At 35.0% G+C, this 23,083-nt stretch overlaps 1 protein-coding gene across 1 annotated transcript in view; it reads right to left on the bottom strand.

Annotated features, from left to right (window-relative positions):
- Nucleotides 1–23,083, bottom strand: part of LOC113674462 (NBAS subunit of NRZ tethering complex) — a 38,061-nt gene that overhangs the window by 13,678 nt on the left and 1,300 nt on the right. Inside the window, exons 2-42 of the mRNA XM_027190940.2 lie at nucleotides 22,984–23,053; nucleotides 22,421–22,463; nucleotides 21,896–21,979; nucleotides 21,481–21,528; nucleotides 20,998–21,041; nucleotides 20,481–20,556; nucleotides 19,604–19,661; nucleotides 19,393–19,472; nucleotides 18,566–18,622; nucleotides 17,879–18,021; nucleotides 17,670–17,773; nucleotides 17,497–17,562; nucleotides 16,898–17,026; nucleotides 16,475–16,541; nucleotides 16,032–16,078; nucleotides 15,238–15,293; nucleotides 14,661–14,751; nucleotides 13,706–13,867; nucleotides 13,291–13,346; nucleotides 12,887–12,956; nucleotides 12,656–12,781; nucleotides 11,701–11,927; nucleotides 11,125–11,308; nucleotides 10,254–10,390; nucleotides 9,501–9,662; nucleotides 9,115–9,190; nucleotides 8,286–8,336; nucleotides 7,840–7,893; nucleotides 7,516–7,596; nucleotides 6,317–6,442; nucleotides 5,608–5,655; nucleotides 4,908–4,981; nucleotides 4,264–4,323; nucleotides 3,765–3,827; nucleotides 3,581–3,644; nucleotides 3,379–3,437; nucleotides 3,026–3,128; nucleotides 1,927–2,263; nucleotides 1,157–1,236; nucleotides 879–1,054; nucleotides 82–123 (exon numbers count right to left, since the gene is read on the bottom strand). Coding sequence (XP_027046741.2) covers nucleotides 82–123; nucleotides 879–1,054; nucleotides 1,157–1,236; nucleotides 1,927–2,263; nucleotides 3,026–3,128; nucleotides 3,379–3,437; nucleotides 3,581–3,644; nucleotides 3,765–3,827; nucleotides 4,264–4,323; nucleotides 4,908–4,981; nucleotides 5,608–5,655; nucleotides 6,317–6,442; nucleotides 7,516–7,596; nucleotides 7,840–7,893; nucleotides 8,286–8,336; nucleotides 9,115–9,190; nucleotides 9,501–9,662; nucleotides 10,254–10,390; nucleotides 11,125–11,308; nucleotides 11,701–11,927; nucleotides 12,656–12,781; nucleotides 12,887–12,956; nucleotides 13,291–13,346; nucleotides 13,706–13,867; nucleotides 14,661–14,751; nucleotides 15,238–15,293; nucleotides 16,032–16,078; nucleotides 16,475–16,541; nucleotides 16,898–17,026; nucleotides 17,497–17,562; nucleotides 17,670–17,773; nucleotides 17,879–18,021; nucleotides 18,566–18,622; nucleotides 19,393–19,472; nucleotides 19,604–19,661; nucleotides 20,481–20,556; nucleotides 20,998–21,041; nucleotides 21,481–21,528; nucleotides 21,896–21,979; nucleotides 22,421–22,463; nucleotides 22,984–23,053 — 3,881 coding nt within the window. The remainder of the gene's footprint in view (nucleotides 1–81; nucleotides 124–878; nucleotides 1,055–1,156; nucleotides 1,237–1,926; nucleotides 2,264–3,025; nucleotides 3,129–3,378; nucleotides 3,438–3,580; nucleotides 3,645–3,764; nucleotides 3,828–4,263; nucleotides 4,324–4,907; nucleotides 4,982–5,607; nucleotides 5,656–6,316; nucleotides 6,443–7,515; nucleotides 7,597–7,839; nucleotides 7,894–8,285; nucleotides 8,337–9,114; nucleotides 9,191–9,500; nucleotides 9,663–10,253; nucleotides 10,391–11,124; nucleotides 11,309–11,700; nucleotides 11,928–12,655; nucleotides 12,782–12,886; nucleotides 12,957–13,290; nucleotides 13,347–13,705; nucleotides 13,868–14,660; nucleotides 14,752–15,237; nucleotides 15,294–16,031; nucleotides 16,079–16,474; nucleotides 16,542–16,897; nucleotides 17,027–17,496; nucleotides 17,563–17,669; nucleotides 17,774–17,878; nucleotides 18,022–18,565; nucleotides 18,623–19,392; nucleotides 19,473–19,603; nucleotides 19,662–20,480; nucleotides 20,557–20,997; nucleotides 21,042–21,480; nucleotides 21,529–21,895; nucleotides 21,980–22,420; nucleotides 22,464–22,983; nucleotides 23,054–23,083) is intronic.

Below are 23,083 nucleotides of genomic sequence, written 5' to 3'. Positions count from 1 at the left end.
TTCTAGTCAGGAGATGTTCAGCGTGTACTCTTCTCCTTCTCTTCATTAAATGTTTGTTTAGTTCCTATAAATAATACCTACCTTGCTTTAAGGTCTTTATACTCTTCACACTCTCCAAGAACCCTGATACATGAAAAGAGATACTCCTTCAAAAAAATCTTAAGTGACATTTACTCACCACAAAAAAAAAATCCTAAAGATTGCATGATAATACAATGTATGTAGCATACAATAAAGTATACATGCAGTTTTCAAAAAGGAATTCTGTGTGTCACCATGTTGGATCCTATAGCATGTTATAACATGTTACCCTTGCCACTATCATCTGCATGATCCCCTTAGGACTCCCTAAAACAACAGAGCTATTGTCAACAAGGACAATGGCAGCAATCATATAAAGTTATACAAACCAAATTGTGCCTTCTAGCACAAATGCAACTTGACATGTATTTATTTACAGTTTTCAAAAATTTCTGTCACTGTTTCCCAATTTCCCAAACAAAACTTCATAATACATGACATCATATTCATGAAAACTTTAAAATTTCTACCATCTTGGGTTTCCTTTAATGAAATCATCGAAAAGAAATATCAATAATTTAATTTGGTGTTCACTGGAAAGTGTTAGTCACTACTAACAGCATTAATTCAAAGAATACCTATGGCCAACTTGTGCATATAAAGTACTTAATCTAGAGATAACATATGGTTATGAATTTGTAATTATTGGTCTTGCAGCACAGCAAGGTTGCTCTAGTCTCAAAGTTCAAGCTGCTGTAAAATCAGGGAGAGTTCCACAAATGTAGTAGCCATCCAACTCTGCAGAATAATTATAAAATAATGTATTTAAAAAGCACAAATTAAAAAGGTGCATTTACCTGCAGATGGTCCATACAGGGCTGTAGTCCTCTGACATTAGACTTTGGCATATTGCACATGCAAAAGAGTAGTCAGAAGCCTGAATAGCAGACTCAGCAGTCAACATGAGCACACGGCCATGCCGCAATTTTTCATCTGAGCCTGAGATCTGAAGAAGGCTTGCTAAACGTAGTATCTGGTTCAGCAGAAGAAAAATTTAATAAGATTAACAAAAAGTGTTTCTATTGAGTGAAAAATTTTTAGAGTATTATTTGCTTATGAGAGAAAAAAAAATTACCTTTTGCTTCTTTTTATAGGCTGTGGTTGATGATTGTAACACTTGTCTGACCAGGGTGAGTTTATCTTCACACAAACGCACTACAAAATACAGTAGAAAGGCAAGTAGGACTTTCAACTTCCAATATCTTGTCTTTAACTCTCCTTACAATCTGTCACATATTTTTGCATGCAAAGAAAATGATATAAACTGGTGCTATCCTGATGGTAGGATAAAACATCTCTTTATAAGATGAAAAAATTAATAGAACAGGGCAACCTGTTAACAAGACACATGAAAAACCATGACATTTAATTCAGCTCTTCTTTCCTCTTGAGTAAAAAAGTTTCATTCTTTAATAGTTAATTAATTGATTAACAATTAATAATAAATAATTAATTATGTACATAATGATTAATAATTCATAATGTTTGATCACTATAAAATTCAGAGGTAGCTTAACTGAACAATTTTTTTAGTAAACTACAAATTTAAAGATTTCACACAAAAAAAGATGGAGGAAGAAGCATGGTGACAAGAACATATCAGAAAATTTTACTATTGGTAATGTACAAATTACTGTACAAGTCTCTATCATGCTATCAAAAAAATAAGAAAAACTGACAACATTTATTCTTTTTGTGTTTCAAAATAATTCAATTCAGACCCAAAATCTAGGTTTCTTAACAATGAATATTGGTTAACAAGACTGTTAGCAAAACTATACAAAGGTCTGAACCCCCGTAGTAGGAAAACCACACTGAAGAGACCCAACAGTGTCTATCACATACCTTGCAAAGGAAGAATTGTAATACCAAAATCATCTAGCAGTGCCAAGGCAGCAATCAAATTGTACTCTTCCTGTAGAGCTGCTGACCGATCATCAGTAAGATTTAAACAGTCCCTTGCAAGATCCATGGCCTTGTCTGTCAGATCAGCTGAGGAGTCAAAATACTCTTTGGAAGCATCTAAAACAAGCTCTATGCCCCTGGAACACTTGATCCGAGGACCAGCAACAGGGTCAGTGGGCTCTGGATAGTCATCCTCTCTAGTTGTCTTACAGATCATCTGCCCTGCAAGCTGGATACACTCTCGTCTGCCAGAATGTAGAAGTGTTTCTGTGTAGATCTTGAAGATTTAAATAGTTGTGTGAATTTGATTTTTACCTAAATAGCGGTGGCTAAAAATGACAAGTGAAAGCTTTCAGCCCAATAAATATTATTTTTAGGGTCAAATTAGGATCATCTCAAAAAGTAACACTATTTATTTTAAGTAAATAGTGAAAGATGTTTTTTTTGTATTGTCATGAGTGTGGGACAAAGAAAAAATTCTGAGTCCCTGTGAGGAATTCAGCTGCAGACCATCGGATCTTGTGCTGCAATGCTCTACCACTGAGCCATGCCATTACAAAGTTTACATGACACGCATCCCGCAGACAGTACTGCTAACTTAACTGCTAAGATCAGCGATTTTAATAACATCATGTTTGTAAATAGATTACATTACACTGTTTATCTGTTTTTAAATAACACTATAAAATGGGGCAAGAACACCAAAAAGGTTTGGGACACCATCCACACCCACCAATTATAAGAATTAAAATACACTGTACAAGCCAATCAAAGTTGAAAGAGTCTTGCAAATGATATCTTTCTTGTACAAAGTTGCTAAAAACAAAAATTTGAAAATTGAAAGAACTAGGGGTATCTCAAAAATATGAAAATAATAAGCCAAAAAAAGGAAACAAATTTAGAGGTAGTCTTTTAAACAATTGGCAAACACAATAATACTTTAAACAACATTTGAAAGCATTTTCAACTAAAAAGTACAGAATAACAGCAGCCTGATTTGTAACAGTATTCAACCTCACAAATAATAACATTTCCTAACCTCATAACAAACTGATGGTTCAATGCAGGTGTAAACTTCTTTCTGAAGGGTCATTATGTCACTGAGAAGTCTAATCCACTGAGCTTCCTTTAATGGTGGACTCCTGCAAAACAATTACAGTCTTAAGGTGCAGGCATAGGTTACTAATGACAGCATAAAACACTTTTTGCCACAAATTCCATATACTATTATATTCCTTCTGTAAGATTGACAAGATGTTTACAAAGACTGTTGCTCATTTGCCAGTTATTTGTAAAAGGAAATGCTAGCCTTGTGAGCCACAAATTGTGCCAAAATGATTGTTTTGTCAAGGTAAAACAAGCTCTAAAATAGAAAAACTGTCTCTAACTCACTTTTTGGCTGCAGCCTTTGTTATGTCTACCATGAGTGATCTGGCTTCTTCTGAATTATTCTGTGTACATGGACAAACAAACACTAAGAAAACAAACGATGACTCACAAAAAAATGGAAAGGAACATCAGAGCTCTTTTTATTTAGCTTTAAAATGTGAAGCCTGCCACAATTATATTAACTTCCAAAGTTAAAGTAACTTACATGGGTGTCAAGGACAAATGACACTGGCTTTTCAAGACCATGTTTTGCTAGAGTTTCACAGGCACTACAAGATAAAATCAATTACAACTTCAGTTCTGTTTAGCACAGAAAATTTGTGTCCATGTCTACAGACGCAAAGTTGGAATTATGAATTCTGCTAAACTAATCTAAACTAAAAGCTTACCACAAGTAAATCTCCAGTCGATCAACTTTTTTGTTTAACTCTCGGATCTGATCTGAAAGAACACTGTAAAACGGCCAATAACAATTACCTAAGTATATAAACCAGTATACAGAGCAGTCACTTGGAAAAATATGACGAACATTTTAAAATTTGGATGGAAATAGCAGCAAACTGTGTTGAAGATGTTAAAACCTTGAAGTACACATGAATAGACATGATCAAATTTTGGAAGCCATTTTTTGTTCCTGGGTTAAAACTCTACATCCTGCATACAACATATATGCCAACTACACTTCTTCCAGAAATGGTGGTCCTAATTGTTATGTCTTATATCTAAGGCCTTGAAATAATAAAATTTTTAGTCAAAACAAGGCTGACAGAGCTAACTTACATCTTAATACTTGAGAAAGAATAAAATTAATTAAGGCCACTATATGAAAGAGGTAAAAGGAATCTAACAAATTTTAATAGAAGATGGTTATTTTCTGATAGGACTTACTCCTCATTGCTGTCTGGAAGACATTCCAGTATGCTAAAGGCCAAATCCAGCTGATCAAACCTGTTAACAAAAGCATAATCTTAAAACATGACTTTAAAAGAGCAAAAAAAAAAATGAATTGAGAACAACTGACAAACTGAAACATATTAGAACAGGCTCAATACAAGGATGTCTCTATGCTTAGGCTAAATGTGTATTTTGCAAGTTTGCAAGCTGAGAAATTAAAGAGGCCATGCATGCATTTTCCTACATCCTCCAATTATGCACATTTGAGTCTTAAGCATTCTCGCTTCTCAGTGCTAAAGGTTTGAGTTTGCACACTTTAAGTCACTTGATTACACACTTTTCAGTTTGAACAAAATACCTTAAACAAACATCCATTTATCCGAGCATTGTTATGTTGTACGTCTTCATTTCCATATGATTATACTTTAACTGATAAACACTAAGCTTGGTTGTCCAACAGGTGATTATGTGCAAATGATTGGAACAAAGAATTTTTCCCAGCTTCTGATGTAACATGCAGAATTTTAATTTAAGCAAAGAAGATATCATCTTAATTAAAACTGCTGGATATCTTAAATGTCTGAATTTTTTTTCTGGAATCCCTATTACAGCTATTAATAATAATTGTAATTGCAAACCTTTTTGTGATATAAATGCAATCCAGTGCAAGTTTCATCTGTTCAGCTACATCTGCTATGATAGGTTCTTTGATCTACAAGCAAATCAAATCACTCTGATTCGAAAATGCATCATCAGATACAGACAGTTGTTAATGGGACATGTTTATACTTCAGTCCAACAACTATAGGGGATAGTTTCATAAAAGACAGCCCCAATTTGATCCTTACATTAGGGCAGAATATTAAAAAAAACTATTGATAAGTTGGTGTCAAAAAACTGTTTAAAAAAAAGGGTGCACATTCATTCAAATTGATTGATTGATTGATTTAATTGATTTAACTTTGTTTATACATGGGTGGAACATCAGGACTTTTCTAAATTCTAAGTTACAATTAAATATGTTGTTAATAAAAATACTAACAGTGACTCTAATACTAATGTAAATCTAATAACAATAGAAAATAAAAACATTCCCTTTAGGAATAGTAAGATATTTCAATCCAATTAGAGGAATACACAAAAATCAGCCCTCTCTTTGGCCAACACCTGAAAAAATAAAAAGCTCAGGAGATAGGGGAGAGGAGAACCCTGACAGTTTAGACTACACACCTGTAAAGTCTACAGCATATCTTAATACTCAAGCTTAAAAATGTACCTGCATACTGCAGATGGCCACAGAAATAACCACACCCTTCACAGAATGGTCCCTAAACCTACCTCTGCAGTGGAATTCTGGAAGATTTTGAGCACATAGGTCAGGTCAGTCTGTGAAAAAAAAAAACAAAAAAAACTGAAATGGTAGCAGCAGTTACTGTTAGAAGCAGTAACAGTTGCATTTAGTTATTAGTAGCAGTAATATCAGTGGTAGCCGTAGCAAAGGTAGTTGAGCAAGGAGTTTGTTATTATATACAAAAATACTCTTCTCCCTAAAAAACTTCTGTCAATAACTTGCACTGACTTCACTAGAAGGAACATTTTTCCTCACGTTACATGTGCATGCTTTTTGTGACAAATGATGTCACAATTTATGTTTGAGCAGAAATAACCATAAAAGAGCAAATTAAATTAATAATTTTTTGGGATATACTCTGCAAGGTGGCCAATTAAGCACAAACTTGTCCTGACTTCCATAGCATTCAAGAAGTAGAAGTATTGTTTCCTTCTTGAATGGAATGCTGGTACATTGAAGGGTTATCTCCAGGATAAGGTCAGGTCTCCCTGACAGTTAATAAGGACCCATTTCTTTTCCTGAGTAAAGAGAGGCACTGTGAAGGTAAAGTGACTTTCCCATGATCAAAATACATTGATCCAACAAAGACTCAAATTCAGACCTCTCAGTTCAGAGTCCCACACAAAAACCACAAGGCCACATCCCCCCATTCTTCTACTATAGAGAAGAATTCACTTATCATCACCCTACACTAACCTTGGCAATGTCTGTTAAATAGTGATGGATCAGATTCACTTGAGATTTCTTTTTGTGTCTTCCGAGACGTTGCAAAAAAGGAAGGACCCAGCTCTTGAAGTCAGCAATAAATGATTCCTCTGTGGACTTTAAAATTAAAATGGATACATATTACTGCCATCTACTACATAGAGAAACAAAATTTTAAAGTGAAGAGATGAATCAAGATTTTTCTTTTGAGTTATATTAATTGCACATATCATATAGACCAAAGCCAATGGTTCACAGACTTTTGCTTTAGCAGAAAAATTGAGGAATGCTGTTCATTAATAACTTATTGATTGACTGACCTACAAACTGACTCAATGCCTCACAAACTTACTGACAGAGTGATTGATGCACTTGTGACTGACTCAGCAAGTGACTGTTCTACTAAATGACTCACTGACTTACAGAATAACTCACAGACTGACTGACTGAATCACTGGTGCTGCCTTACTGACTGACTGGTTGACTGACTTCCTGACTGACTGTCACACTGAATGACTCACTGACTAACAAACTAACTCACTGACTAACTTACTGACTGTCTTACTGATTGACTATTTGTTACCTGGCTCATTGATGGACCTGTTGACTGGCTCACTAGCTGACTCACAGGCTGACTTACTTGCTGACTGACTGACCAACTTACTGATTCTCTGACTCTCTGACTCACTGACTCACTGACTCGCTGACTCGCTGACTCGCTGACTCGCTGACTCGCTGACTCGCTGACTCGCTGACTCGCTGACTCTCTGACTCTCTGACTCTCTGACTCTCTGACTCTCTGACTCTCTGACTCTCTGACTCTCTGACTCACTGACTCACTGACTCACTGACTCTGACTCGCTGACTCGCTGACTAGCTGACTCACTGACTCACTGACTCACTGACTCTCTGACTCACTGACTCTTTGACTCACTGACTCTCTGACTCACTGACTCACTGACTCTCTGAATCTTTGACTCTCTGACTCTCTGACTCACTGACTCACTGACTTAGTGACTCACTGATTTGCTGACTTGCTGACTCACTGATTCACTAACTAGCCGACTCACTGACACTTTGACTCACTGACTCACAGAGTCACAGAATGACTCAGTGACTCACTGCCTGACCAACTGATTGACAGGCTCATTCATCCACTAACTGACTGAGGGGCTTAAAACTGTACGTACCTTCTTCAACAACATCCTCAACTTTTCCAGTTCATTCATGCTTTGAAAATTCTCCAAACTGAGATACACATCTGCACAACTCTGAAATAAACAAATTTTAGAAGTAATTTTCTTCTGGGGAACTATTACTATTTCAGAATAATCTGACGTTGGTTGATTTACTCAACATAACTCATATGGAACATTGGCTCAAATTTGATTAAAAAAATAGGGCACAAAATGTTTAGAACAGAGTGTGTGGAACAGAATGAAAAAAAGAAACTAATATTATTACAACCCCTGAGTTTTTGTTAATACTCATGGAGTGACATGCCTTTGCCCTACCTCATATATTAGCACTTCAAGTGTCACAAGATCATCATGAAGATCTTGAAGCCCCTAGAGAAACAGTACCTGATATTAACTCACCAGAATTATTTTGTGTTGTGTTCATATGAAGGTAAACATGAGTATTACATGCCAAAAGACACAACTAGCTTGCATATCTTGTAAGCTTACTGTGGTTTGGTGAAATATAGCCACTAGGAGCATTCTTAGTTTCCTTCATTGATTGATCCATCAAAGATCACACCCCACGAAAGTGATTTGTCTGTTTCCTTGACTGGTTCCCTATATTTTGTGTCAACCCTTAAAATCCCAGGATCTAATTAATTTTTCTCCCTGCTAATTTCCTTACATTTCCCTAAAGGACAGTGTTTCACATCAAATCAACTCAGTTAACAAAGATAATAATTATGTACACGGTACAAAATGGCATTGTGTGTACCAACCTTGACCCTTCTTTCCATTCCAAGCTTTATTAGTTCCAAAGAGTTATCCACCTGTTCAGAAAAACATCAAAGATAAAAGGCATGAATTCAATTTTCTATGGACTCCCAAAAACCCAAAAATGTTTGGTGGTAAATTTCAACAATTAGCTCAATACATTAATAATAATAATAATAATAATAATAATAATAATAATAATAATGCATTAATTAATAATTGATAAATTATAATAAGTTTCAAAAGCCCCTTCAGACAGTTTTTACAAAATAGTGTAAGTGATCCAGAATAATTGATGCAATATTCCAGATCATGTTCAAAAGGGCTTGTAGCTTCAGGGCCCAGTATTTCAAAAGGTGGATAATACCATTTAATGGATAAATCACTATCCAGTGGATAAGTATCAAAGAAACCTACTGTTCTATCTACCAGATAGAGATTTATCCAGTGGATAGTGTTATCCACCCTTCAAAAAACTGTGGCCTGTTGTTTAGCAATAATAGTACTCTAGCCTGATGGCAAGACAAAATTAACTCTATTTCTCAAAAGTTTCTTTGTTGATCCTGCCTTTGTCTTTTAGCTCTACATTATGACTTGAAAATCTACCCTAGGTTTGCAAAAGGGAAAAAGCATCCACCAGGTTTTTCTCATTTATGGAAGCACTCCTGCAGTGTTACACCTCATATTCAAGAAATAACCTGGACAAAATGCAAAAAGTGTTCACTTGTAGAAGTTATTTCCTGATCAAAAGATTGAGGGGATGTTTCAGTCCCAAGCCTTTTAATCTTTTACATGTACTGCAGTTACACCACACCAGCTACATGTCTATTTTACCTGCTTGGAGCGATGTTCTATCAAACAAGCTCTATTTCTGTACCACTGCATCACAACATCTGAAGTAAGTTTACACCTTAGACAGTTATCAAGAGGAATTTCCAATTAGCTTTGAAAATTATCTGAGAGTTTCTTCGACTTACTTAATGTATGAACATGGAAAACTGTCATTGAATGGGAGGGAAAAAACAGAAGACAGGGAAGCTGGTCGGAGTAGACCAAAAGAAAATGAAGACTTCTTATAATGGAGGAGATAAAAATTTCTTTCTGAATTTTCCTAAGATGCACATGCTAGGTCTTAATGCAGCTCTCCTTTAATGATTTGATCAAAATATAACACTTCTTATGCACAACAGATAATTATTAGACAACCACAAAACACTCACCGGTACAGTTGTAATTCTGGGTTTTCAAGGTAAATAAATTCAGCTGAGTTGTCACTATGATCCCAACCTAAGATTTTTTTGCACTCTGCATTCTCTACCCAATCTGTATCTCTCCAAGACTTTTCATCCCATTCCAAAACTTCTGGATCTTCTGGTAAGAAACTAAATGAAAAGAGCACATATTTAAAATCAGAAGAGAAGTGACTGTTTGAAACTGGAGCCTGTGCAGCTCCTCAGGGCTGTTCTTGTGGAGGAACAAGAATGGGGGCAACATTCTGAAAAAAAGTTAGCCTAAATGAATGTAGTAGAAAATTCCTTTCGCTAAATTAAAGCACATTGACAATTTTGCAGCATCTTATTATAAAATGTACTAGGTGACCTAAACTTAAAAAAGATCATCAAAGATGCCCCTGAAAATCATACAAACTACACTCATAAGTTTATTAAGTTAAACCCAAGATCTGAATGAGAATAAATTCTTCCTTCTAACCGCCACACATTTCCCTAAAACTTGGTTACAAGGATTTGGTGTTTGATCAAGATAACAACTTCTACCAGATAGGTTTGATTATTTCTTGATACCTTTTTACTGAATAGTGTATGGATATCATAGGGGGAAGTTATATATTAATCACTTCTGGAAGTTTAAGGGTTAATGTTGACTTAATGTAACTATCCAATATTTCTAATATGAGAGGAAGGAACAATGAATGTATGCATTATCAAGCCTTTCAAGAGTTCAAGAGTACTCACCCTGCTTCCGGAAGAAGACTTTTGTATTCAGATGGAGGAATTGTCTCATCAAAGTTGGATAGAATTGCAAGCCAGTGGGGAATTGTCTCTTTGCCATGGTATGTGAAGATAACTTCTAAAGCTTCCCAATTTCCCTCCTAAAGTAATAAAAAGTCACCAAGAGAGTTGCACTTAACCCTTCAACAACTAAGAGTTATAAGCATCTAATTTCTCCTTGACAATCACACCCTTGAGTCACACATTAAGGTCAGTGAAATCAGTGGGCTTCAGGCTTTCTCTATAAGATGGTTGATTTAATTACATATTAAATGTCCTTCCACTTTTAGCATTCCACCCTCTTTACATTGTTCACAAAAAAAATTTTTCAGGTGAAAGATTCGGCTAAATTGAGAATTGAATAAAGGGGTAAGTTTCTAAAGAAACTGTGGTGCTGCATCGGTGGGAGAGTATAGCAGGTAATTTAGTGTTAACAACTGGGTTGAAAACGTAAATTAGCCACCGTAAAGGGTAAAAAAGCTGACGTTTCGAGTGTTAGCCCTAAATTAAATAACTCCTAAAATTTATTTAAATAATCAGACCATTGTCACTGGATTTCAGTGCAAATGGTGACATGTTTTATAAAAATACAGTTGAACTTTAAGCAAACAAGTTACTTGTCATGATAAACAAGGCTTTTGACTTCTCTAAGCCTTCATTCCATAGCCTTCCCCAAAAGGTAAATACAAAAAATTGTTGTGGTGTGAAAAATAAAAACTTTTAAAACATTTTTACACTAAAGGTGGGTAGGAGACAAGAGAAGAAATGGCAATTTTCTTATTATATTAGCAATAAGTAATAATGTTCTGGTACATTTTCCTCTGCATTAACATACCCTGGCATACTCCACAGCGGCTTGCAAAATGTTCAACTCTCTAAATCTCTCAAAGAAAGTGTGGCAGTATTCCTCGTGAGCTATGTGAACTCCACCCAAGATATCCTCATATGTTGAGAGGCGGTCAAGATACTGAAGGAGCTTCAGGCGATACATGCAGATGTCTCTCTGTTCCAGGTTAAAACTGTTAAAAAAATTGAGCTAAAAATTGTCACTTCCATCTGGTTTAACCTTAGCAGATAAGGTCAGCAGCAATGGCAAAATGTGAAGAAAAATATCTCTTTACATAGCTTTGATACATTTAAACAGAATTAATCCAATGAAAAATTTATTTGTCATGAGTTAATAATGTGGATCTTTCATTTTGAGTATGAAAACCAGCTTTTATCATAATTTTTTTCCACTCATCACTAATCTAATAAGCCAGCGTATACAATGGATTTGTTTAAAGGATTAAGTGCATGGGTGTCATAAACTTACAACTACAATGGCTGACATAAAAGTTATCACACTTTCAGGACTTAACTTCTCCTTGAATATGTGTACACTTCATAAAGCATTTTTCACTTGATATACCTTTCAAACTCAAGAAAATCTTTTTTCTCCTGATCCTCTTCACCTTCTTCATCCTCCTTTGTTTTTATAATAAATGACAGAGGACCCTTTTTGCTACCCAAAGCTTTCACCACCTTAGCATCTGTTCCATGAAGACCATACAGCAGCAACTGTTTTGTTGCCTCATACGTTTCTGGGACTCTCTCCACACATTCGTTAAGAACCCATAGTCGATTCTTCACTTTACTCTAGAGTGAATAAAAGTTTTTTTCAACATATTAATAACTAGTGTGCAACAGTGCACAAAAAGGAATAGTAAGTTATTTTATTTTACCTTATGTTTCATCTGACATCAGCAGATAGAACTAAAACTGTGATGTCCAATAAATGTCACGCATGTAGAACACCTTTATTACACCTTACAAATACTTTCTGCTTGCTTCACACCATGCATAAAGGTTGAAAATAGATATTATATTTACAATGTATATATAATAAGTACGCTTATTTACCCTACAGGTAAAACTAACTGGTTGTAATGGTTGTTTTTGGAAACATGTCACATTACAAAATACAAAACAAATTGGCCACAGAGTGAGAAAAATCAAATATTTTTAAGCTACTCCTCTTTGAACAGGCCCACTGTCTTAGCCTAATGTTGCACTAAGTGGCCTGTGCCCCCTATTAACCCTTTACTCCCAGAAGTGATTAAAATGGTAGTTCTCCCAAAAATATCCATACACTATCCAGCAAACAGGTAATAAGAATACTCAAACTTATCAAGTAGAAGTTGTCATCCTGGTCTAACAGTAAATTCTCATAACTTGTTTACAACAAAATATGTAGCAGCTAGAGGCCAGGGAGAGTTAATAACCTGATCTTGGAAATTAAAGGATTTTCAACATATACACTTAACACACACAGGAAGTTGTTTAAAAAATTACTACAGGAGGCATGTTTTCATTGTATCACCCACCAAGTAATCATGAATTGAAGCTACTGAGACAGAGGATTTCCTCCACTGCTTCTGATAAACCAAGTCACTGTCCAGTCCATAAGTTTGTGCAAGGACAAGAGCTTCACCATACTCCTCATCCTCAATCTATATTGAATGGGCAAGATGTGAGAATATGATTATCCTTTACTTTGAATGTGTGTTAACTTCAAACTGAAAATAAATCAGTGTAAATGATAGTGAATAAATCACCTTCCTGGCATATAGTTCCTCTGGTGTTGTGGACCTTAAACAGGCGAGTCGATATGTACGCTGAAGCACTCTATTTAAAAATGTGAAAAAAACCTTTCAAATTATAACTTAAACTTCAGTATTTTAATCATGTCTTAAGCATATTATAGTGAAATATAACAGAATCCTCACCAAATCAGAGTGTACACAATCACCAGAGCAATTATGCACATAAAAAAGAAAACAGTGTTCCTAAGTGAATGAAATGCTGATTGGCTTGATAGTTCAAAATCACAAATCGGTCATGAAAACAACATCCACCCCTTTCTGGAGCCTTTTCATGAATCTTTTTAAGCTTGAGATAGAACCAGTCTTAGACAATGCAACAGGACAATAATTGCTTTTGGGAAATCTTCTGAACATACTTTCTTATCTTCACAGGCTGCTGAAATCTTTCACTTTCAGTCAGGAAAAACAAGACCTAAACATAGAGAAAAGTATTAACTGTTATCACTGAAACCACGATTGCACAATTAACCTAAAAAAAATGAGTCAGAATATTTTATTTGTAGGTTATGATAAGATAACAACATAAGGTAATATCAGTCAGACTTTGTCAAGATTAAATAAATCAGCATGCATCTTTTAAGCCATATCAAATGTTTCCTTCTTGGAGTAGTTTTCAGTTTTCAAAAGTTAAGGCTTCTCATTTGATAAACAACTCAGTCTTCCACGCAAAAACATTGCAACAAAAAAAATTCATTTGCCTTGTCCATAAATCTTATAACAAATATTAGGAATGCCAATAAGGAATTTGAAGAAAGTAGAATTAAAAATAACCTGATTGGCAAAGTTTTTTGTTCTTGACGTCAAAGTTGTTTCCTCCTCATCATCATCCTCATCACTTCCTGACTTGACATCTTCCCTTTCATGTAGATCACCATCATCTTCATCACTACTGAGTACAATCTTTGACTGCAGGGTCTTGATTTTATTTTCACACTGACAGAAATAAAGCAAGCTACCCCACTACTTTCAAGCCACCAGAAAGTTGTTAATAAATGTTTTCAAGAGTGGAAACCCCTTCGTTGGTAATTTTCAAGATAAAATTACTAAGTCAGATCAATGTCAACATCTGAGCCACTGCACACCTACCCCTACCCTACCATAATAAGGTTAGAATTGGATTAGGGGAGGGGTAAGTGAGCAGTTGCTCAGATACTGACATTGATGCACCAAGCCTAACTGCTTTGACTAATTCAAGAAGAGAAAAACTATACAATGTTTACTTTAATTTACTAGTTGGGCCTCATTAGTACTACCAAACACATATCTACCACTCTAGTGTTCCATTTTTAAGCAACATATGTGGATGATCCAAAGTTGTTGGTAGAATTATTATGGATGTTTGTCACTTAAACCAGTTTAGCATCAGTTCACTTGATGACGACAAGACAAAACAGTTTTAAACATGTGGCAACCAGTTCACTTTGTTGCAAGTATGGAGTAACTCTGAGTACTGTAGTATATGCATTGTAAAGCTTTGCTCTGTTCAAGCTTCTCACATCTTCAAGTTACTTCTGTCTTGTTATTCTCCATATTTTCTCCACAGCTGTGGCCATATCACTGGCCTTACCTATCTCTGCACTAACTAGAGGCTGCTGAGTAACTTGGACTCTTATTTGTGATTTATCACATAGTAGTTTATAACAAAGAGGGAGAGTGAGGTGGTTTCTTTAATAATGGATTTATCATTATGATTGCATTTAACTATTCTCTGCTGTCATTACTTTACCTCCAGAATGAGGAATCCTTTATCATGAGCAGCAGTAATGCGAGACCATGGCTCACACCTTTCTGGATGGCTACCAAGTAAGTTATTAAGACTGCAAATAGAGGACAAAAACTGTCAAATAATTCCAACTACAGTGGAGTTTAACATATATCACTAGCCCTCCCAATGTCACCATCAAATTTTCATTGGTTGAAGGTTGACTTTAAGCAAAAAAAAAAACAACATAAATGTTACAACCTGGGCCTTCCAAACACTGATCAAATGTAATCCATCATCCTCACTTCTTGACAGAAAGAATCAGAAATTATGGCAAACTTTTGCAGCTGCTTCACTTTCTCTTAAGATCTGTATATCAGCTTAATTTTTGGCAAAACTATGAGGAAATGTTCACCATTTCTCACACCTATTCACCATGTATAGGAGGAGGAGAGGAAGAGTTTGATGGAACACATCTTCTGGCTCCTGGCAAATTCCCATGCAAAATTTTTCCCTTCAGCTTTGTATCTCACAGGCAATTTTGACAATTTTTATTGTACTCTTCTTTTCATTTTGAAGTTTCAGTATTCTTTACACATACCTCTCTTCTACAGAGGAAACAGTTAGAGCCCCAATGTTGTGAGACAAAATTAAGGCCTATTAAAAAAACAACAACAACAGCAAAATAAGAGTTTGAAGCAAAGGGGAAAATATTCAAGTAAGAAAAGAAAGGGAAGCTTTATAGATAAATTTGAACAAAATAGTTTAATATTCCACTCATATCCAGGAGATTTTCATAAAAGCTGTTTTCAGTCACCTCTGTGTCTATAACACTACTTACAAGGCTTCTCACCATGGTTTGTCATGGTTTTACTGTGAGAAGGAGTTCTTGGATTAAGAATATTTTTGTTCCTTGAATAATTTTTTTTGTGTGTGTCTTGTGATCGCTTGAATTTCTGCTGGGAACTAGCTAATCTCTGTGATTTTATTTTTAAGCAGCCAAGAATTAACAAGAAAGAAAAAATACAATTTTAAAAAATCTTTCATTAATTGAGTTAGTTACACCAAAGGGAGGAGGAGTGGGGGGAAATAGAGCATGATTTGTAGATGGATAACTCATGTAAATTGATATCAAATGCATTGAGTTTTTTTTTCATAGACACAGTAAGTGTCAAGTGTTTTTAGCTAATTTTTTTTCTGCTAGAGCTCATTTGGACAGTAGGCAATCTCCCAAACATCTTCCATGCCCCAAAAGTTTCATGTTGCTTGGTGCTCACAAGATATCTTTCTTCTCTTTTCAGGTCACAGTTACCCATTCCACCAAGGACAGCCATTTAATATAGAAAATTGTTTTTGACACTACTGAAAATGTACTGAATTACTTATTAATCCCACCTCCTCTGTCCACCAATTGACATCAATTAATCCACAAAAAGATGAATCTGATAATAAAAAGTAAATATAATATGAGAGTAAAAGCCAGGTAACTCTCCATTTGACAACTAATTGTAGTTAATAATAATAATAATAATAATAATAATAATAATAATAATAATTACACGTAATAACAGCTTGCCTAACAATGATACAGACTTGAGGAAGATCATTTAATAGCAAGACTAATGATTCAAGCTTCTGTTCCTGAATAATAAGACCTTAATTCCCAAAGTTCTTTACCTGTAATTCATGTTTATCCATTCCCTTGTGGGTATTCTGAGGTATACCAGTCAAAAGAATTGCATAACAAGCATGTAATTTGTTAAAATATATTTTAAAATACTTGCTTAGGGTTAACCTGAAACCTCTTCCCCTATCACACAGCCTTAAAGATAACTAACCCTTGTTAGAATCCAATGGTTTTGATACTGAAAAGGCAGGATGTTCTTCATGATTCTTGACTGAGGGCTGCCAGAAAAAAAAAATTGCATTACTTTATACCATTCCATCATATAGTTACTTCCTTATCTCATTAGGATTCCCTTTGAGCTTGTTGGTACCCTTTTCCTCTCCAGGGAGGAGACAACCAGAGTCCACTGCACACTTGAGTGTCTTGCCCAGGAATACAATACAGAGACTCAGTCAGGGCTCCGAACTACACTGTTTGATCTACAGTCCAGTGCATACTTGAGTATCTTGCCCAAGAATACGATACAGTGACTCAGTCAAGGCTCTGAATTACACTTTTTGATCCAGAGTTCAGTGCACTATCTACTATTCCATCAGATCCCATGCAACATTGTTAAGTAATCTAAAGAAAGTACCTGTTCATCTTTGGTCCACATTCTCTGACATCTGAGTGATGGCACTTGCCACAAAGACAGAGTTCCTGACAAGTGTAATGCTGCCAGCTTAGTGCCATCTGGAGACAATGACATGTAAACCACACCATCCTAAACAGGGGGAAAGATGGGGAGCTTAAACAGCGTAGTTTAAGAATAAGGTCTATCAGATTTAGTGTCCTCTTAAGAAAAAAGACTTTAACAAAATAAAAAGGGGTCTAAGCAAGATGACATACAAGTGTCCCAGGAAGAACTTTTATTCTTTAGTACACATACAATTAAAAAGACAACTGAATTGGCATAACACATGTAATTGCTGTTTGTGTGGATGATTTTTAAGTAACCATGTAAGCTGTTTAGTAGATGGTGTGTGCATGAAACTCACATTTGTGGAGATTTTTTAATTGAACTTACAGCATTGAATTGTTGTTTAAGTGGCGGTTTGGCTGTTTTCATTTTTTCAAGGAGTTTAGTAGCATTAAACAGCATTAAACACACACATGCAAAAACAAAAACAAAAAAAACAAAAAACAAAAAACAAAAAACAAAAAAAAACACACGTTACACAAAGAGCTTCTTACCTGCCCTTCATTTCCAGAATTTAGCAGTGGTAGACTTTTAAGCTTATTCAATATCCCAGAACCAAACTGAAAATCCAGCAAAGAACATTAACTTAAGTTAAAAATAAAAAAAAAAAATACTGACTCCAAATCAAAATTCACCAAGAGAAACTCATGGAGAAAATAAAAGTTACTTTGATCAACTGTGTGCCATCATCTTCAATGAGATTGTAATGAGGATATCCTGAGAGAATCCTCCAAGCAGTCAAACCATAAAAGGAAGCTGGACAAGGCTCATCTGCAGTTAAAAAAAAAACGAAAATTAAAACAACTACAATTGAAACAAAGAAAATTAAGACAAATCCACTTTTCTTGACTTGATTTTCTTTCCACATCAACAAACCTGCTGAAGTTCTCTGCCCTTGACCTGTCAGACTACCAAGTATCAACAAGCTGTGTTGAGGATGGTAAACAGCACTGCATACTCCATGAGGTAAAATGTTAGCAAAGGAGAAGTCATAGTTCTCTTGAAAGCCATTTGTTGAACTGAAAAATAGTGAAAAAGAATACTTAGAAGTAATATAAAATTTGATTTTCAACTAAAAACCTGGTATATGTCCCTTAACAATTCATATTAACCAATCAATTGATTTGGTGTTCCTTTGAATAAGACTCTTTTTCCAGAAATATTGAAAAACAGGTAATATTAAGTGTGTTAGAGTTGTCCCAGCTTCTTTGACTCTTAAGACCCTTATTGCCTATTTATATTTTTTTCTGAATCTTGTAAACAGTTCTACCCTCTATACACATAACTACAAGAAAGATTGAGTAAGTTGGCCAAGAGGGTCCCAAACAGAGACGGTCACCATAAAGTACAGATTTCAGGGAAGAAAGAGAAACTGTTTGGCACATTGTGCTTTCTTTAGAGCAAACCCTACACAAAAGCAGCTTTGAAGGTTTACATACAATTATCTACTTGTTGATATGGTTAATATGTCATATCTCAGTGAAAGAGACTCTCTGATAACTTTTATCAGGTACCTGCATACCCCAAAGGAGAGGTTACAAGAACATGACACCACAGAAATACCTGACAAGGTAGTTCTTCAAAGCACCACTGAAATTTATCACCAAAAGCTCTGCAGACCTATGAATGATGTTTTTACTTGAAGCAAATTAGTCAATCAAAAGTGCATGCCCTGGGAAATAAATTTACTTCCTGTCATTACATCCTCCAAAATTTCAATAAAAGTAGAAGCTATGGATTGACTTGACATCAAGCCCTAATTGTGATACTTTAAACTGCTTACTAAGCTAGATTTGGCTGAATCTTAAAAAGAAATCTGAATCACAGAAAAAAATATTAAATGGAACCACAACCTAAGCTTTCCTATACATCTGTACCTCTAGAGTACTGTAAACTGCCATACATAAGCCCCACGCTAAAACAATTTAAAACCAGAATGGGAAAAGTGTTTCAAAACCATCTATAGATTTGCTGATCAAAATGGGTTTTAAATTTGCTGTTTTTTTATAAGCTTCAAAACATCATAATAACTTGAGTTCAATTCAACTTATATGGAACTGGAACTTAACAAAATGGAAGTTCAGACTTTCCCCTTAAGAGTTTATCTTGACAGTTAAAAAGAATTTACATGATATTTTTTCAAATTTTCTGGTTGGAGTAGTACAGAGTTCCTACCTCTCAAAACAAGAAAAGCTAATTAAAAAGGAAGGGGGGTTGTGTCTGGGGGCGGGGGGGGGGGGGGGCTTATAATCTGATGTACTTTTTTGGTTACAGGTATGTGGACCTATAACCAGTGGTAGTGGGGGAGGGGGGTGCTATGAGCAGAAGTTTGCAGTATGTTATTTATGGTATGTTATAACAAATCACAAAATTCATAATTAACAGCTTACCACTGTGAGCTGTGTCTATGTTCAATAAAAACAAGTCCAGTGATGCTATCACTGAGATCTGAGGGAATGGTCCCAAGGGTCTAAAACAAAAGACAAATATGATGCCAGTAATTGGATTTTGTCTCATAAACAAAACCAAATTAATGATAGATGACTTTGACAAACCAGCAAACAAAATTACAAAATATAAAACAAAACTTTTGTTGGTTACCTTTGGAATTGTGAAGAGAAGTTCTCCAGAAAGATCAAAAACTGCTATGTCCCTAGAGCTGTACAAAAAAAGTCAATTTTTAATTGCTAGCTTAAGTCAATTGAATAGAACAAAATGTATGTCTAGGTTTAAAATTCTCAAACTAGTATGATTTTGATTGTTCCTTGTTTGTTTTTTTGCTTAATTTATTTTTCCTTCTCTGGCTTCTTTTTACTGCCCTATTATCATAATCTTACAAAGAAGGTGCTAAAGATCACCCTGGTTTTAAAAATGTTACACTGAGGAAAATGTTTGCTCTGTAACAAATGCACCAAGAGGCTTACAGAAGGGAGGGTGATATGCTTGTTGCAAGAAGAATGCATATATAGATATGGGTTTTCCAGACTGTAGAATGGTCTAAATGTGGAAAGTTTCAATGGAAACTGTGGTGCTGGGTCAGTAGGAGGATAATTATGAGACAACTTGGTTTTAGTAAATTGGTTTTAGAATGGTCTGGTTTACACTGGGAATTTTAATTTTCCACTTAAACAAAGTGTCTAATAGTAGGACTGAAAGAACAAGTTAGGCTAGAAAGGAGAACTCTGTAAACACAGGGATATAGAAACAACAATTATAAGTTCCTTAACAGAAAAGAAACTGTTCTCTCTCACACACACATGGAATTACTGTGTTGGAAACATAAAGACCATAAAACTGGTAACAGAAATTAGTCATAGTTTCTTTTTTTGTATCTAAAAATCTTAAGAAAGTAAAGAGAGGTTTGAGCACATTTATTTATTATTGTTTCCCAGGAGGTGGGAAAGGGTGCATCATAGACTAGTATGTGGGTGATTATTGTCATAGGAAAAAGTTCTCAGGAGAAAAAATTTTTATCCACCTGTATGATAAAGCTAACATAGAACAATCTTGACTCCAAGCCAGCTTTCTCCATTGTGGACAGTTGTCTTCTTCAACTGAAAAAATGAAATTAAAACATTTAGTGCACAGTTGGCCACAGCCAAGATGAGGCAAAGCAGTTTTATACCCTAGTTGCAGCAATCAGCAAAAATCCCCAGATGGCTCCCTGCAGCACTTAAGGTGTCTCATAAATCAGCAAAAAAATATCCCCATATTTGAATTGCTGGCTATTAGAGTTTTATTTTTCAGTACTCACCTACAGCTGTATAATTATTACAACAAATTTAACAAACTATATTGATGATTAGAAAAAGCAACTCAACATAGGTCCCATAAAACTTTCCATGTAATTGTACTGAAACTTCAGCAAAAATATTCATATTAGGGATGGTAAATGAATGAGAAAGAGAAAAAACTGGTAAGGAGTTGTAGCAAGTTACTTGCAGCAACTTACATCCACAGCTTCTGAATGAAAGGTTGGCAAATGGTATACCTACCAGTACATTTTGCAATAACTGATTCAAAGTTGTCCACAAATGACCTGTGTATGAAAATGTTCATAGTAAGTGATTAAATAGTTGCCCTCCATTAACCTTTCACTCCAAAGATCTCATTAGTGATTCTCCTCACTGTTTGCCATACAATTCTTGTGATATTATAGCAGAGAATTTGGTATTGGATCAACTAATGAGCCCCTAACTGATATTTTTCTCTATTCTCTATTCTTGATTGCTTGATGTTATATTGATATTGTAAGGAGAACTTCTCTCTTGGTCACTCATGATGAATTAAAGGGTTAAAAGCCATTAATTGAAGTCAAAAATTAAAGATACTTTGAAGTCTCATTTACATGGAGCCAATTGTATAAATATTAATTGACCTGATTCATCTCAGTTACTTAGTGTTTGTACTAGCAATCTTTTGTCACTCAAACTGTAAACCTAAAAACTAGGTAACCTTGAAAAATAGACAAAAGTTACCTAATCTCAATGCAACTTTCTTGAAGTACTGCAAGGAGCTTTCCATTGCTAAATAAAATACAATTAAGAAAATTATACGTGCAAAATTATTTAGGGTTGTACTTAATTTTGACTAAGAGCTAAAAGTTCTCTTTGAATTCGAGTCTTAACTTTTCAACTCCCAAGATCTGGTTGTTAATTCTCCCATCTAGCTGATAGTCATTTCTTGTAACTTAGTTACAAAATTTGGTATTAGATTAATATAATAACTTCTTCCTGATAAGTTTTATTATTTTTATCACTTGTTTGCAAAACAACATCTACAGCTAAAATTAACAGTTTCCAGAAAAGAATTGACCAAATAAATTTATTTGCAATATAGAAGATTATTAAATTATTAAGAGCATGTTCACTTAATGAAAAATATATAGTTTACCTGGAGAGGGCAAACTGCCAGCCAAGTGAATTGTTTACAATTTTGTACAGCTGTGTTGGAAGGCCAAATATCTGATTACTCCCACTGAAATTGAATACAGTGTTGACATACCTGCTCAACTGTTGTAGTCTATAATGGTTTTTTACTAAATTATTAGTTCCTAGTTGATTATGAATTTAAGTTTTGCAAAATGTTTTGGAAAGGTTTTTTAAGTATGGACTTGTAATTTTTTAGTAAGAGCTATCTTTTAAATCAATGCATTATTCTGTATCAAATAAAACACATTGTTATCCAAATGCACAAAGTAGAGTACAGATAACATGTGAAAAGAGTACAAATATCCTGTAATATTGTATGGTTATTTGGACAGTTGGTTATTTAGTACTGTAGAAAACTGTCCTGTTTAATCAGTTTGTTAAGTATTTTGACGTAACCCTATGGGCTCATCGAAATACGGCACAACTTGTAAACAAACTCAGCAGTACTACACATCGAAACATCTAATAAGATATATGTATTCATTACCTAACAGTGTACTGAATGCCTCTCACCAACCACCAAAAGGAATCTAGAGTAAAGTAGAAAAGATAATCACCATTTCAACTTGTCCTATACTCCAAAGGTGCAAGTAATTCATGCAACAAATTAGGTTAATATCATGAAGGTGTACCTAAATCATTCTTCTAAACTTCCAAATGAAATTGAAAAACTGAAGAAAAAGAAAAGAAAAACTCTTTATCTGCCAACTAACTGCTAAGTATTTCCTGTCATGCGTTTCCTGTTAGCTACTGTTCTTTATGAATGGTTACTAAAAAAACTCTGAACAACATTGCAATGACCCTGGCAGGGGCTTCTCTTAACAAGCCAGCCATCAGGCTACAGAATCTTCATTATAGTATCTGGGTAACTGTCTTAATTATGAGTATCTTCGGGTAATAGTCATGTGAGGCGAAACATCAATTATCTCTATTTTAACAATAATAAGCACACTATTCACTATGCTGCTCATGTATGATTCTCTGACACAAAATACTGTGACAGTTATATATTGCCTAACTCATACAAAATAATTGGTAAAACATTCATACTTTGTGCAACTGTCAAAAACTTCTTCAGCAGTGATCCTCTCAACTGACCAATATCAAACCCAGTCTTGTTCTGAAAGAAAAATTGAAAAGTTATAACCCT

Source organism: Pocillopora damicornis, chromosome 4 (genome assembly GCF_964200805.1).
Source record: "Pocillopora damicornis chromosome 4, jaPocDami1.2, whole genome shotgun sequence".
NCBI lineage: Eukaryota > Metazoa > Cnidaria > Anthozoa > Scleractinia > Pocilloporidae > Pocillopora > Pocillopora damicornis.
Note: the sequence above shows the minus strand (reverse complement) of the source record. Positions and strands in the feature narration are given on the sequence as shown.